Raw genomic sequence first — 13867 nt, forward strand, 5'->3', positions numbered from 1 at the left:
AATTAGCAATACTCCTACATTAAAAAAATAAAAGAAACAAAACGGTGGAACAGGCATCCAGTAAATTAAAGGAGGACATGAAAGAAACAGTGGAATGGACAGCCAATAAAATATAGGAAGAAATGAGAGCAGAAATAAGAGAGCTACAAACAGAAGTGTCAACAATAAAGGACTCGATAGACAAAATAAAAACTCAGTGGGTGCCCTCAACAGTAGAATGGCTACAGCTGAAGACAGAATCAGTGAGCTTGCAGACCAGCAAAAGCATACAGGGAGCAACATATGATGGGAAAAGACCTCAAAATAGCTCTAGGGTGAGTCAGAGACCTAGGGGATAAACTCAAGAGGAACAATATAAGAATCAATGGAGTACCAGAAGGACAGAGAGGCAGTGCCAATGAAATAGCAACATTTAAAGACAACATTGTTGAGAAGTTCCCAGAGCTGGAGAATGCAGACATCCAGACCTAAGGGTATCAACTAAAAGAAACTCTAATATAAAAACTCCAAGACATAGCATAATCAGAATGACAAACACCACAGTTAGAGACACAATACTGCAAGGAGCAAGATCAAAGAAGGAAATCACATACAAAGGAGCACCCATTAGATTTACAGCAGACTTATCAGAGGAAACCGGCAGAGCCCGAAGACAATGACGAGATGTAGTGAAAAAATTCAATGACATGGATGTCTCACCAATACTTTATCCATCTAAATTCTCACTCGAACTTGAAGGAACGATACACTATTTCATGAATAAACAACAGCTCAGGAACTTCAAAGACTCAAAGTCAACTTTAAAAGAAGGACTGAAGGGCCTACTGTAAGGCAAGACAAACCCCTACAAGCACAACAAACCTCTAAAGATGGCATAAAACCCCATGACAATAATCTCTTTCAATGTCAATGGTCTAAATGTACCAATTAAGAGACACAGAGTGGCAAAATGGATTCAGAAACTGAACCCAACATTCTTTGGCCTACAAGAAACACATCTGAACAGTCAGAGAAAACACAAACTTAAAGTCAAAGAATGGAAAACAATCCTTCAAGCAAATAACTCCCTCAAAAAAGCCAGCGTGTTCATACTAGTATCCGACAACATAGATTTCAGGCTAAAAAAGATTAGAAGGGACAACAAAGGCCATTTTTTAATAATCAAGGGATATGTACACCAGGAAGAAGTCACACTCCTAAACAATGAAAGGCCAGCAAAACACTTAAAACAACTGCTAACAGACTTCAAGGAGGACATTGGTAGTAACACAGAAGTAGTTGAAGACTTCAACACCACGTGATCACCTCTTGATATATCAACAATATTAAAACTCAGCAAGAAAGTACTGGTTTTGAAGGAAAAAATGGAAGAGAGAGGGCTAATAGATATATATAGGGCTTTCCATCCCCCCAAACCAAATACACATTCTTTTCTAGTGCACATGGAACATTTTCCAAGATAGACCATGTTCTGGGCCACAAAACATACCTCAATAGAATCAGAAAGATAGAAACTGTATCAACTATCTTTCCAGACCACAATGCACTGAAGAAAGAAGTGAATCACACACAGACACGGAGAACCAAATCAAACACCTAGAAATTAAACAACTCAATCTTGAACAATGAGTGGGTCAGAAAGGAAATCAAGGAAAAAAAATCAAAAGATTCCTGGAAACAAATGAGAATGAAGACACGACCTCTCAGAACTTGTGGGGAAGAGCTAAATCCATGTTAAAGGGAAATTTTATAGCTCTGCAAGCATTTCTCAGGAAGGAAGGACCCACATAAACCACTTGGTGTGGGTTATGTGGGTTAAATAACTTCATAGCTCAAGATCTTAGAAAATGACCAACAAAAGGAGTCCAAACCAGGCAGGGAGAAAGAAATAATAAAACTTAGAGGAGAAATTAATGACATAGAAACCCAAAAAAACAATCCAAAAGACCAATGAAACCAAGAGCTGTTGCCCAAAGACTGATATTTGAAGTAAGACTCACAAAGAAAAAGAGGACACTAATAAACTGAATCAGAAATGAAAAGGTGGACATCATACCAGAAACCAAAGAAATTCAAAAGATCACCAGAGATTACTTTGAAAGTCTGTATGACATGAAACAAGAGAACCTAGAAAAAATAGATAAATTCCTGGATTCCTATAACCTCCTAAGGCTGAACCAAGAAGATTTAGAATACCTGAAGAGACCTATCAATATAAAGGAAATTTAAACAGTAACCTCAAAAGCCTTCCCAGAAACAAAAACCCAGGTGCAGATGAATTCACTAGCGAATTCTTCCAAACATTTAAAGAGGACCTATTGCCAGTCCGTTTCAAGCTTTTCCAGAAAACTGAAGAAGCAGAAACTCTCACAAACAGTTTCTATGAGGCACATATCATCCTAATACCAAAAGCAAACAGAGGCACCAGAAAAAAACACAAAATACAGGCCAATATCCCTGATGAATATGGATGCAAAGATCCTCAACAAAATATCAGCAAACAGAATCCAACAACACATCAAAAAGATCATACAACACTACCAAGTGGGATTTATCCTGGGGATGCAAGGATGGTTTCACATTTGAAAATCAATATAATCTATCATATTAACAAAAGAAAAGATAAAAACCATATGATCATATCAATAGATGCAGAGAAAGCATTTGACAAGATCCAGTACCCATTTATAATGAAAACTCTCACCAAAATGGGAATTGGAGGAACTTTCCTCAATATAGTCAAAGTCATCTACCACAAGTCCACTACAAACATTATCCTCAATGGGGAAAAACTAAGAGCCTTCTTTCTAAGATCAGGGATAAGACAAGGATGCCCACTCTTACCACTTCTATTCAATATACACTGGAAGTACTTGCCATAGAGGTTAGGCAAGAAAAAGGTATTAAGGGCACACGGAGAGGAAATGAAGAAATCAGTCTCTCACTATTTGCAGAGGACATGATATTATAGCTTGAGAACCCTAAAGCCTCTACCAAAAAGCTCCTAGAAACAATAGACTTGTATAGTAAAATCGCAGGCTATAAAACCAATATCTGTAAGTCCATGGCTCTACTACATACACATAGTGAGAGAAGAAAGTGATATGGTTGCAGACCAATGAAACAGAGTTGAATATCTTTACACACACCCTCAAATATATGATCATCTAATCTTTGATAAGGGAGCAAAAAAGATAAAGTGGAGCAAGGAAAGCCTCTTTAATAAATGGTGCTGGCAAAACTGGACAGCTACATGCAAAAAAATGGGCTTAGACCTCTACCTAACACAGGCACAAAAGTAAGGTCAAAATGAATTAAAGAAGGGACCCTCCTTCACTGTTGGTGGGAATGCCGACTGGTTCAGCCCTTTTGGAAAACAGAATAGACGAATCTCAAAAAATTAGAAATTGAGCTCCCATTTTACCCAGCAATACCACTCCCGGGAATATATCCCGGAGAGGCAAAAAAGTACAGTCGAAATGACATCTGCACTTCTATGTTCATTGCAGCACTTTTTACAATAGCCAGAATCTGGAAAAAACCTGAGTGCCCGAAAACAGATGTCTGGTTAAAGAAACTTTGGTACATCTATACAATGGAGTACTATGTAGCTATTAGAAAAGATGAAGTCATGAAATTTACATACAAGTGGTTCTACATGGAAAGTATGTTAAGTGAAATGAGTCAGAAAGAGAGGGACAGACATAGAAAGACTGCACTCATCTGCGGAACATAAAGTAACAGAATGGGAGCTGAACACCCAAGAATAGTTGAGATAAGGACCAGGAGGTCTGCTCCATGGCTTGGAAGCTGGCAGCACATGCTAGGGGAAAAGGAAGCTCAGATAGAAAAGGGAACACCAAATAAAGGATGTTTGGAGGATTTTCTTGGGATGAGAGATGCGTGCTGAAAGTAGACTATAGACTGAACACGATGGCCATTCAATACCTCTATTGCAAATCACAACACCCTAAAGGAAAGAAAAGAGAGAGCAAAAGGGAATGCCCCGCCACAAAGGCAGGGTGGGATGGGGGGGATGGAAGGGCTACTGGGATCATTGGTGGTGGAGAAGGGGAACTGGTGGAGGGATGGGTACTCATTCTTTGTATAACTGAAACCCACGCACGAAAGTTTGTAAGTCTACAACTGTACCTCATGGTGTTTCACTAATAATAAATAAATAAATAAATAAAAAGAAAAAAATGGATTAAAGACCTCAACATCAGATAGAATCCATACGGTACATTGAAGGGTCAGCAAAACCCTCTATGACATTGAAGCCAAAGGTATCTTCAAAGATTAAACACCACTGACCAAACAAGTGGAAACAAAGATAAACAAATGGGACTATCTTAAACTAAGAAGCTTCTACACCTCAAAAGAAACAATGACCAGGATACAAAAATAGTCTACAAAATGAGAAAGGAAATTTACCCAATATCCTTCATTTTAATTTTTTTGCTTTTTGGGTCACACCTGGCGTTGTACAGGGGTTACTCCTGGCTCATGCACTCAGGAATTATTCCTGGCGGTGCTCGGGGATGCTGAGAATTGAACCCAGGTTGGCTGCGTGCAAGGCAAACGCCCTACCTGCTGTGCTACTGCTCCAGCCCCCAATACCCTTGTGATAAGGGGTTAATATCAAGGATATACAAGGCACTGATTGAACTCTACATGAAGAAAACATCTAATCCCATAATAAATGCGGTGATGAAATGAACAGAAACTTTCTCAAAGAAGAAACTCGAATGGCCAAAAGGCACATGGAAAAATGCTCTTCATCAGTAATCATCAGGGAGATGCAGATCAAAACAACACACCACAGAGACTGGCCCACATCCAAAAGAACAAAGCAATCGGTGTTGGTGTGGATGTGGGGAGAAATGGATTCTCCTTTATTGTTGGCTGGTCCAACCTTTTTGGAAAACAACATGGACGTTTCTCAAAAAACTAGAAACTGAGCTCCCATTTGATCCAGCAGTACCACTTCTGGGAATATACCCCGAGGGGGCAAAAAAGCACAGTAGAAATGACTTCTGCACTTGTACATTGATTGCAGCATTGTCCATAATAGCCAGAATCTGGAAACAACCTGAGTGTCCGAGAACAGACGACTGGTTAAAGAAACTTTAGTACATCTACACAATGGAGTACTATGCAGCTGTTAGGAAAGAAAAAGCCATGAAAAGTGTTTATAAGTGGATGGTCACGGAGAGTATCATGCTAGATGAAATGAGTCAGAAAGAGAGGGACAGACACAGAATGACTCATTTGTGGAAAATAAAATATCATAATATGAGACTAACAACCAAGGACAGTAGAGATAAAGGCAGAAGATTGCTCCATGGTTGGAAGCCTGCCTCATGAGCTTGGAGAGAAGGCAGCTGGGATAGAGAAGGGATCAGTAAGTTAATGATGGTTGGAGGGATCTCTGGGGATGGGAGATGTGTTCTGAAAGTAGATAAAGGACCAAACATGGTGGCCTCTCATTATCTGTATTGCAAACCATAGTACACATAAGTAAAGAGAGAGTAAGAGGGAAATTGTCTGCCATAGAGGGAGGGGAAAGGATGGGATGGGGTGGGGAGAGATCCTGGGGACACTGGTGGTAGAAAATGTGCACTGGTGGAGGGATGAGTGTTCGATCATTGTATGACTGAAACTCAATCATGAAGGATTTTTAACTGTATCTCACGGTGATTCAATTGCTTGCCTTGCACATGGACGACCACGGCGACCCATGTTCAATTCCTCCACCCCTCTCGGAGAGCCCGACAAGCTATCGAGAGTATCTTGCCCGCATGGTAAAGCCTGGCAAGCTACCCATGATGTATTTGATATGCCAAACACAGTAACAAGTCTCACGATGGAGACGTTACTGGGCCCGCTTGAAAAAATCAATAACAACAAGAGAATAGTGACAGTGACAGGGACTGAAAACTACTCTGGATTCATTGTTATTTCTTTGCCTTTTCCACGTTTGAAATATTTTAAAAAGTCATAGAAAGAAAAAGGAATGGCACATATGCTCAATCAAATGGCATCAGATGGTGGGTGGGGTGGGTGGATACAGAAAATCACCTCTCAGGCTAGCTAACCCAAGGGAAATATTTAAGGGTCCAACGAAGAGTTTTTGGGTTCTAAATTAAATAAGTTGGGTGACTTACATTTGTATCATGAAATAAAAAATAACCTGAGTTTCAAAAAACATAACTGGAGTAGCAAAGATCAATTATTATTTATCCATTCTATGTGCATGTATCCATTTGATAAAGCCTATATGGACTGCGCCAGATCATTTTATCACTTGACATCCCATTACTCATCAATTTGCTTGAGTGGGCGCCAGTAACATCTCCAATGGTCCTTGTTGCATACTAGTGTAGCCCAATGGCGTCTGCTCATTCCAGGAACATGAAGAGCCTTAAACCAAATGGTCAGGGTCTTGATGAAGAAGTCTGACCATCTCGTAGGTTGGCGGCCATGTGATCTTTAGACATCCCGTGGAATCCAGTCAGTAATGGCTCTAGTCCAGCGGTCGTCTCCAAATCTCATTACGTGTCCAGCCCATCTGATTTTCAACGCTTTGGCAAATGAGACAGTGTCCCGGATTCTTGATCACTGACGGAGGTCGGAACTTCGGATTCTTTCTCTCATTTGAGTGGAATGTGATACTCCAAGCATAGTTCTTTCGACTCCTCTTTGGAAAACCAAAATATTGTTCTCATCCTGTTTTCGTAGGGCCCAGGTCTCTTAGGTGTATGTTAATATAGGAAGAACAGTGGAATCTAAGAGATGTGCCCAGGACTGGAGGTTCTTCGTCCTCTTAGCTATTTCTTTGACGCTGTTGAAGGCATTCCAAGCTGCTCTCTTCCTCCTGTGCAATGCAGGTGCCAGGTCATTCGTCATGTTGACTTCCTCACCTAGGTACACATAATTTTTGCATTTGGAGATGTTTGTTCCATTGAGAGGAAATGGAACGTCAGGAACGAGACCGATTCTCATAAACATTGTCTTTGTGAGATTCAGCTGTAGTCCGACCTTTCCACACTCATGATCAAGGTTGGCCAGCATTTATGCCACTTGGCTAATGTTTGGTGTCATTAGAACGATGTCTTCAGCAAAGTGGAGGGGGTGTAATTGCCGACCGTCTATCTTCACTCCCATTTCTTCCCATTCCAGTCATCACATGACGTTCTTGAGGGTGGCACTGAAGAGTTTTGGTGAAATCACCCTGCCGAACCCCTCTCTTGACATGGATGATCACTTCCTTGTAGAATGGTGAGGTCCTGGTAGTGAATCCATAATACAGCTCATGGAGGATCCTGATGTATTGAGTTTGAACGCCCTGTTTGGCTAGGGATTCGATGACCGCTTCAGTCTCAACAGAATCAAAGGCCTTCTTTAAATCAATGAACATTAGACAGAGTGGCATCTTGAACTCCCGAGAAACATCAATGAGCTTGGTTATCATGTGGATATGGTCGATCGTGCTGAATCCTTTTCGGAACTCAGCTTGTTTGCATGGTTGTCCTTCATCTAGTGTTCCGCCAATCCTACTCAGGATGATTCGAGTGAACAGCTTGTGGACGACAGATAACAGGCAGGTCAGGCGATAGTTGCCAGTGTCATGGATGTCTCCCTTCTTGTACAGTAGTACATTCCAGATGGTTTTCCACTGGGATGGAACCTTGCATTCAGACAGGTAGTGTGTGAAGAGCCAAGCCAGTGTATTGATGAGTACTGATGGCAGGTTCTTCAGGTGTTCGGGTCTGACCTTGTCTGGGCCAGGTGCTGTTCGCTTCTTTACCGAAGAAATGGCATTTTGGATTTTGGAAGGGAGAACGTTGGGAACAACATATCCTTCCTGCAGAATTTAGTATGTGGGCAGGTGGACGTGGCTATTGAAGAGATCTGAGTAGACATCATGGATAATCTTTTCCATTGCCCTTCTGGAAGGTGTGATAGATCCATCAAGATGTCGGAGGGCAGTCATCTTGGTCTTGTAGTTGGCGAAGGACAGGCGGGCTTTCAAATGCTTTTCCAACTTCTGCTGCATCTGCCAGCACTGCTGCTCTTCTCTCTTTGAGGTTTTCCTTTATCGCTTCCCTGCACTGCTTTGCGAACTCGGACATTTGCTTGCAGTTGCCTGAGGCTCGCACCAAGCCACATTGGCGAATGAGTTTTCAACGACAGGCGTTTTTTTGTAGCTATCTCTTGGTGTTCCTTGCATAAACAGGGAGGTGCTGAACCAGTTGATCCTTTTCTTTGTCAATGTTGTCAACGACGGCATCTTCCCATGTTGCTGCAATAGTGCCAAAGAGCTACCAGTTGGTGGTCATTCTGGGAGTTCTCTTCTTAAACTTTGCAGCCCTTTTCCCCCGCTTCGTGAAGTAGAATTTTGCATGAAAGAGATGGCCGTCTGATCCCATTTGGAATTTTGGGATAACAGAGACATTGGTCAGGCGAAACCATAGATTGAATATGATGTGGTCAATTTCGTTGTAGAACCATCCACCGGAAGATTCCCATGTCCAACGTTTAGATTCAGAACTGTGAGTTACCATGGATGCTCTTGGTCGACATGATGAACTCTGATAATCTCTCACCCTGTTGGTTCCATTTTAGGCCATGGGTCCCAATGTGGAGTTCTTTGGCTGAGCTTCTCGGTCTTATCTTGAGATTAAAATCACCGACAATCATCTGTAGAAGGTCTTCTTTATAGAACTTCTCCAGTTCCATGTAGAACTTCTCAATTTCCCCTTCATCATAATTGGATGTTGGTGCACAGACAACAAAGATAGAAACTGCCGGTTTTGAGCCACATCTATTCAAGTGTAATCGTCCAATTTGGGTTGTTAGGCATTTGAATGAATCAATGCTTATGGCCAAGTTCGTGTTGACAAGGACACTAACACCACTGATGCCTCTTTTGTCACATGTTTCGAGGAACAGTTCTTCTCCAGTGTCGAAAACGGCGTGATGTGTTGATTGATGCCTTCTCATCTTGGTCAGACCAAAGATGTCGTAGTTGATCTTTCGCGCTTGTACCATCAGGTCCTCGATGGATGCATCTGATGCCAGTGTATGTGCATTGAAAGTACAGACAGTCATTTCAGTCCTTCTTTGTTTTGTCAGCCTAGTTCAGCCTTGAAATTTTATCAGCCTTTCCTTCCTCATCCTTCGTAACGCTGCCGTATTGGTGGCTCTTTCAGGGTCAGGGGAATGAGACTCGTTGTATTTACTGTTTTTGGCATATCGATTATACCACAGATAGCTTGCCAGGCTCTGCCATTCGGGGCGGGATATTCTGGTAGCTTTCCAGGCTCTCTGAGAGGGATAGAAGCTTTTAGGGCGACCTCTAATCAATCACCCTTGAAGGTGTATAAAGATCAATTATTATTTATCCATTCTATGTGCGTTTATCCTTTGGATAAAGCGAATATTGGACTGCACCAGATATAGATAAAATATAGAAATAAATCAATGGCACCTATTAAATTATGTAAGATGCAATACCAAAATTGACTGAAATTTTGCCATATTTTATTGGGGAAGAGGTGGGAAAATAATTTATAGAAGAATTTGACAAAGCTTTTCTATAAAGGAACAGATCGTAAATATTTTAATTTTTGAAAGCCATGTATGGTCTCTGTCCTATTTCATTCTCTCTACCTTCTTTTTCACTTTTTTGGTTTTAGGGCCACTCCTGCCAGTGTTCAGGGATCACTCTTGCTGGGACTTGGGAGCCATATGGGGTGCCAGGGACCAAACTTGGGTCAGCCATGCTGAAGGTAAGAGATAGTACAGTGGGTGGGACAATGGGAAGGGTGCTGGCCTTGCATGCAGCTGACCCAGGTTTGATCCTCTGCACCGTGTATGGTGGCCAAGAGTGACCCTTGAGTGATCCCCTAGGAGTAAGCCCTGAACACAGCCGGCTGTGGTAGCCTCACCCCTGAAAAAAAGCCAGCCAAACCAAATAGAATATGGATTCATGAAACACCCAGTGAACACAAAGCTGTTAAAATGAGATTAAGTATCGATTAATTAAGTATCAACTGGTCTCTTGACTTGGTTCAATATAATTTCATGTAACTGAACGTATGCTTTCTCATCATTTTTTTCATCTTTACTTCTTTTCTCCTTCATTCCTATTTTCTTCTCCCCAAATACAAATATAAGAACCTCTGTGAATTTTTTTCACATTTCATTGTGGATATATGGATACGGATGCAATAATACACTCAACACAAGCATTTTGGGTTAGGAAACGAGAAGAGGAAGGGCGATGGCTGGAGCGGAGGCGGGAGGCCAGCCTCGGACTCTGAGTACCTTCGCATCAACGAAGTTGCTTGGCATTATCACCAGCGACTCTTCATTTCCTCCAGCTCGCTCCAGGGTCTTTCCCACTTCAAGTCCACTAGTGAGAGAAGCGCCAGTATGAGATAACTGTTGAGTTCCATTCTGTGATGCCTTTGAAGCAGAGGATTTCCTGAAATATTGTTTTTCAAAAAGAAAAAAAAAAGGGAAAGTTGGAAACGGCACATTGATTGGGAGAGGCCCTTGCTTACATAGAGCCAAACTGGTTTTGGATTCCAGCACCCCGAGTGGTCCCTGAGCCCCACCTGAGCATAGAGCCAGGAGTCAGCTCTGAGCACCACAGGGTGTGGTCCCCAAACAAAAACAAAAAAATAAAGTTTTTTTTATAAAAGGAAAATGTTCTCATTTTAACGAAGACTTAAGCAAGTATGTATCAAGGCTGAATGTATATAAACATTGTTTTGGGAAATATGGAGTTTTTAAATGTTTAAATGAGTATAGTTTAAGCTTACCAGTTTATAATAAAACTTAAAATAACTTATAAGTTTAGATTTTTAAGAATCACATGTTTTGCTGCAGACCTGCATATTAGCACACTAACAGAACAATTTAAATGTCAATTAACAGTGCTGGAGAGACAGTACACACATGCAAGGTGCTTGCCTTGCCTGGACTACACCCCTGTTAGATTCTTGGGACCCATAATGGACCTGGGTCCCTCCAGGAATGATCCCTGAGTGCAGAAAAAGCCCTGGGAACCACCAGGTATAGCCCAAAAACTAAAAAGAGAAAGAAAGAAAAACAAAATAATCCCCTTAATGCCAACTAACAATGGATAATTAGGTAAGTGTCACTTCTGCAAGTCAGTCATCATGAAAAACAGTCAGTATAAAACTTTTACCAATTCTCCCCTTCCCCCGGGAGAGAAAGCGGTACTAGACCCACGCACGTGTACCTGTCTCACATGCACGAGGCCCAGTGTGATCCTGGGTCTCAATAATCACATTCACAAAAAATAAACTGAAGCTGAGAAACTTGGGACAGTAAAACTAAATCTGCTCAATGTACCAAAAGATGGTAAGACTCTCCATTAACACGTTTCTTCACTGTATTTCCATACACAAATAACAGATGTACATGAACTGCATAACACGCTCCTGGAAAGAATCTATTATGGTTCACTAAAAGTGGTACAGAATTTGACTTTGGTTTTTTAATTTAGAGAAGAACCTTAAGAAAATTAAGAAGGGTGTATCTTACTGTGATTCAAAAAAATTTTTTTTAAAAAATTAAGGAGGGGCCACAGTGATGGCCCAAAGGGCTGGAGTGCCTGTTTTGCCCTGGGTTCATTTCTGGTGCTACATAGTCTCCCCAGGAACCATCAGGAATGACTCCTGAATTAGCAGGAGCACTGCACTGTAGAACTGTCCTCCTGTTGTTCATCAATTTGCTCTAGCAGGTCCAGTAACATCTCCACTGTGAGACTTGTTGTTACTGTGTATGGCATATCAAATACATCACGGGGAGCTTGCCAGGCTTTGCTGTGCATGCAAGATACTCTCGGTAGCTTGCTGGGCTCTCCGAGAAGGGCGGAGGAATCGAACCCTGGTCAGCTGCTTGCAAGGCAAATGCCCTAACAGGAGCATGATTAAAAAAAAAAACAAAATAAAAGAACAAAAGCAAAACCCTAAGTACAGGAGCTCATGAGATGCTCAAAGGGCTGAAGCATGCTTTCCATGCAGGGGCCTGGTTCAACCCTCAACACTGCAGGTTCCCCTGATACGCCTGTACAAACAACAACAACAATAGCAAAAGCTAAAACACAAAATTCAGCTCCATTGCTACTGATATTTTAGCAACAGTCAAACTTCAGATGAGACTGAGTTTATAAGTATCAGCCCTGAGCTGGAGAGAGCACAGTAGGTAGGGTGCTTGTCTTGCACGTTACTGGCTCTGATTCAACCCAGATCCCTTGAGCCCTGCCAGGAGTAATCCCTGAACAGAGCCAAAAGTAAGCTTGAGCACAGCTGCACGTGGTTCAAGCAAACAAACAAACAAACATCCTAATAAAACCCAAGCAGTGCTGAGTTACTACATTTGTTTTCCTCCATGCCTGGAGTACCCAGTTATATCTGGCAGGGAGCAAGGAGGCTGGACTCTGCACGCATGAGGACCTGAGTTTGATCCCTGACAGTGCACATAAAAATAAGTGAACAGTCATTTTCCCAAATAGCAAAAAAGAGAAAATCCAAAGGAATTCCCTTCCTTTTGCAATTCCCATCTATAAGCTATGAGAACTCAAAAAACAATAGGCTTAATTTTCAAGAAGAAATTCCCAGCTCCTCTTTAAGGGAACTTCACTGAGCTGTGCTTTCTCTGGTTACTGCGGCATAAACATTCCTGCTTTCAGCTGCCTCAGCAGTTGTGGCGATAGTAACACACCTGGCTTTACTCCGGTATATCAAGATGAGAACACAGACGAGGATGCAGGTCAGAGCTATGCCGACGCCCACAGCAATGCCCGTCATTGACTTCTGGTCCAGGTGGTAATAGCCTGAATAAACTGGAAACACAGTGACGCAGCATCAATCAGAAAGATCAATGACTCCACTTATTATAGCTTTCAAATACTTACTTGTCTACACTCCGCATTCATTTTATAGGAAAACTTGACATTGCTCATGTCTAAACAGAAAACTCGTGTTTTTGTTGGCAATCTAGAGGATGGAAGTTTTCCTCCCAATTGTGAAGAGTTTAAGTATGAATTATAGATAAGGGGTTGTTTTATCAGACCTGTATCAGTCCACAATTTGTAATATTTAAAGGAACAATGCATAGATGTTCCCAACAAGCCAAAGGGACTTTCACATCATTACCCTGAAAAAAGACACTGAAGATTCATTTGCATTTAAAACATATTTTTGTGTGTTTAAATATAGTACAACAGAATCCGATTCACCAGGCAGGTCTGGGGTGTGGTCCTTGCTTCTGTATGTCTAATAAGCTTTCCGTGCTCCTCATACTGCTGGGGGGTGAGGGTGGGCACAACGGTGGTGCTCAGCGATCACCCCTGAATCTCAGGGATCCCTCCTGCATGGTTCGGGGAACCCGAAGGGATGTCAGGAGTCACGTGTGTGAGACAGACACCTTCCCAACTGTGCTATACTCGGGTCCCGGTACTTCACAGGGTAATAGCCAGGTCATCTGCGAGCCTTGGGTGTAGTTCAGCAGCAGGACACAGCCTTGCACGTGTAAGACCTTGGGGGTGACCCCCAGCATCCACCACCAAATGGGGTGTCTGAGAACTGATACAAGCCTCTCTCTCTCCATTTTCTCTGATGCTCCAGCAGCTGGCTCTCTCCTGTACAACAAAATGCCTGGCCGTGTCTGGCTTTCTCACATGCACGCACTCTCTCTCTCTCTCTCTCTCTCTCTCTCTCTCTCTCTCTCTCTCTCTCTCTCTCTCTCTCCCTCCCTCCGTCCCAGGAGCTCAAGCCCATTTCCTCCGTTCAGGCTGCATCTGTCCTGCATTGCTCTTCCTGCAGGC

The 13867-nt window shown here is 42.2% G+C and overlaps 1 protein-coding gene across 1 annotated transcript in view; it reads right to left on the reverse strand.

Annotated features, from left to right (window-relative positions):
- The window catches only part of PRTG (protogenin), a 170128-nt gene that overhangs the window by 34403 nt on the left and 121858 nt on the right, over positions 1-13867 (reverse strand). The window contains exons 17-18 of the mRNA XM_056115327.1: positions 12763-12883; positions 10333-10492 (exon numbers count right to left, since the gene is read on the reverse strand). Coding sequence (XP_055971302.1) covers positions 10333-10492; positions 12763-12883 — 281 coding nt within the window. The remainder of the gene's footprint in view (positions 1-10332; positions 10493-12762; positions 12884-13867) is intronic.

This window comes from Sorex fumeus, unplaced genomic scaffold (genome assembly GCF_029834395.1).
Source record: "Sorex fumeus unplaced genomic scaffold, SorFum_2.1 ptg000029l, whole genome shotgun sequence".
Classification (NCBI taxonomy): Eukaryota; Metazoa; Chordata; class Mammalia; order Eulipotyphla; family Soricidae; genus Sorex; species Sorex fumeus.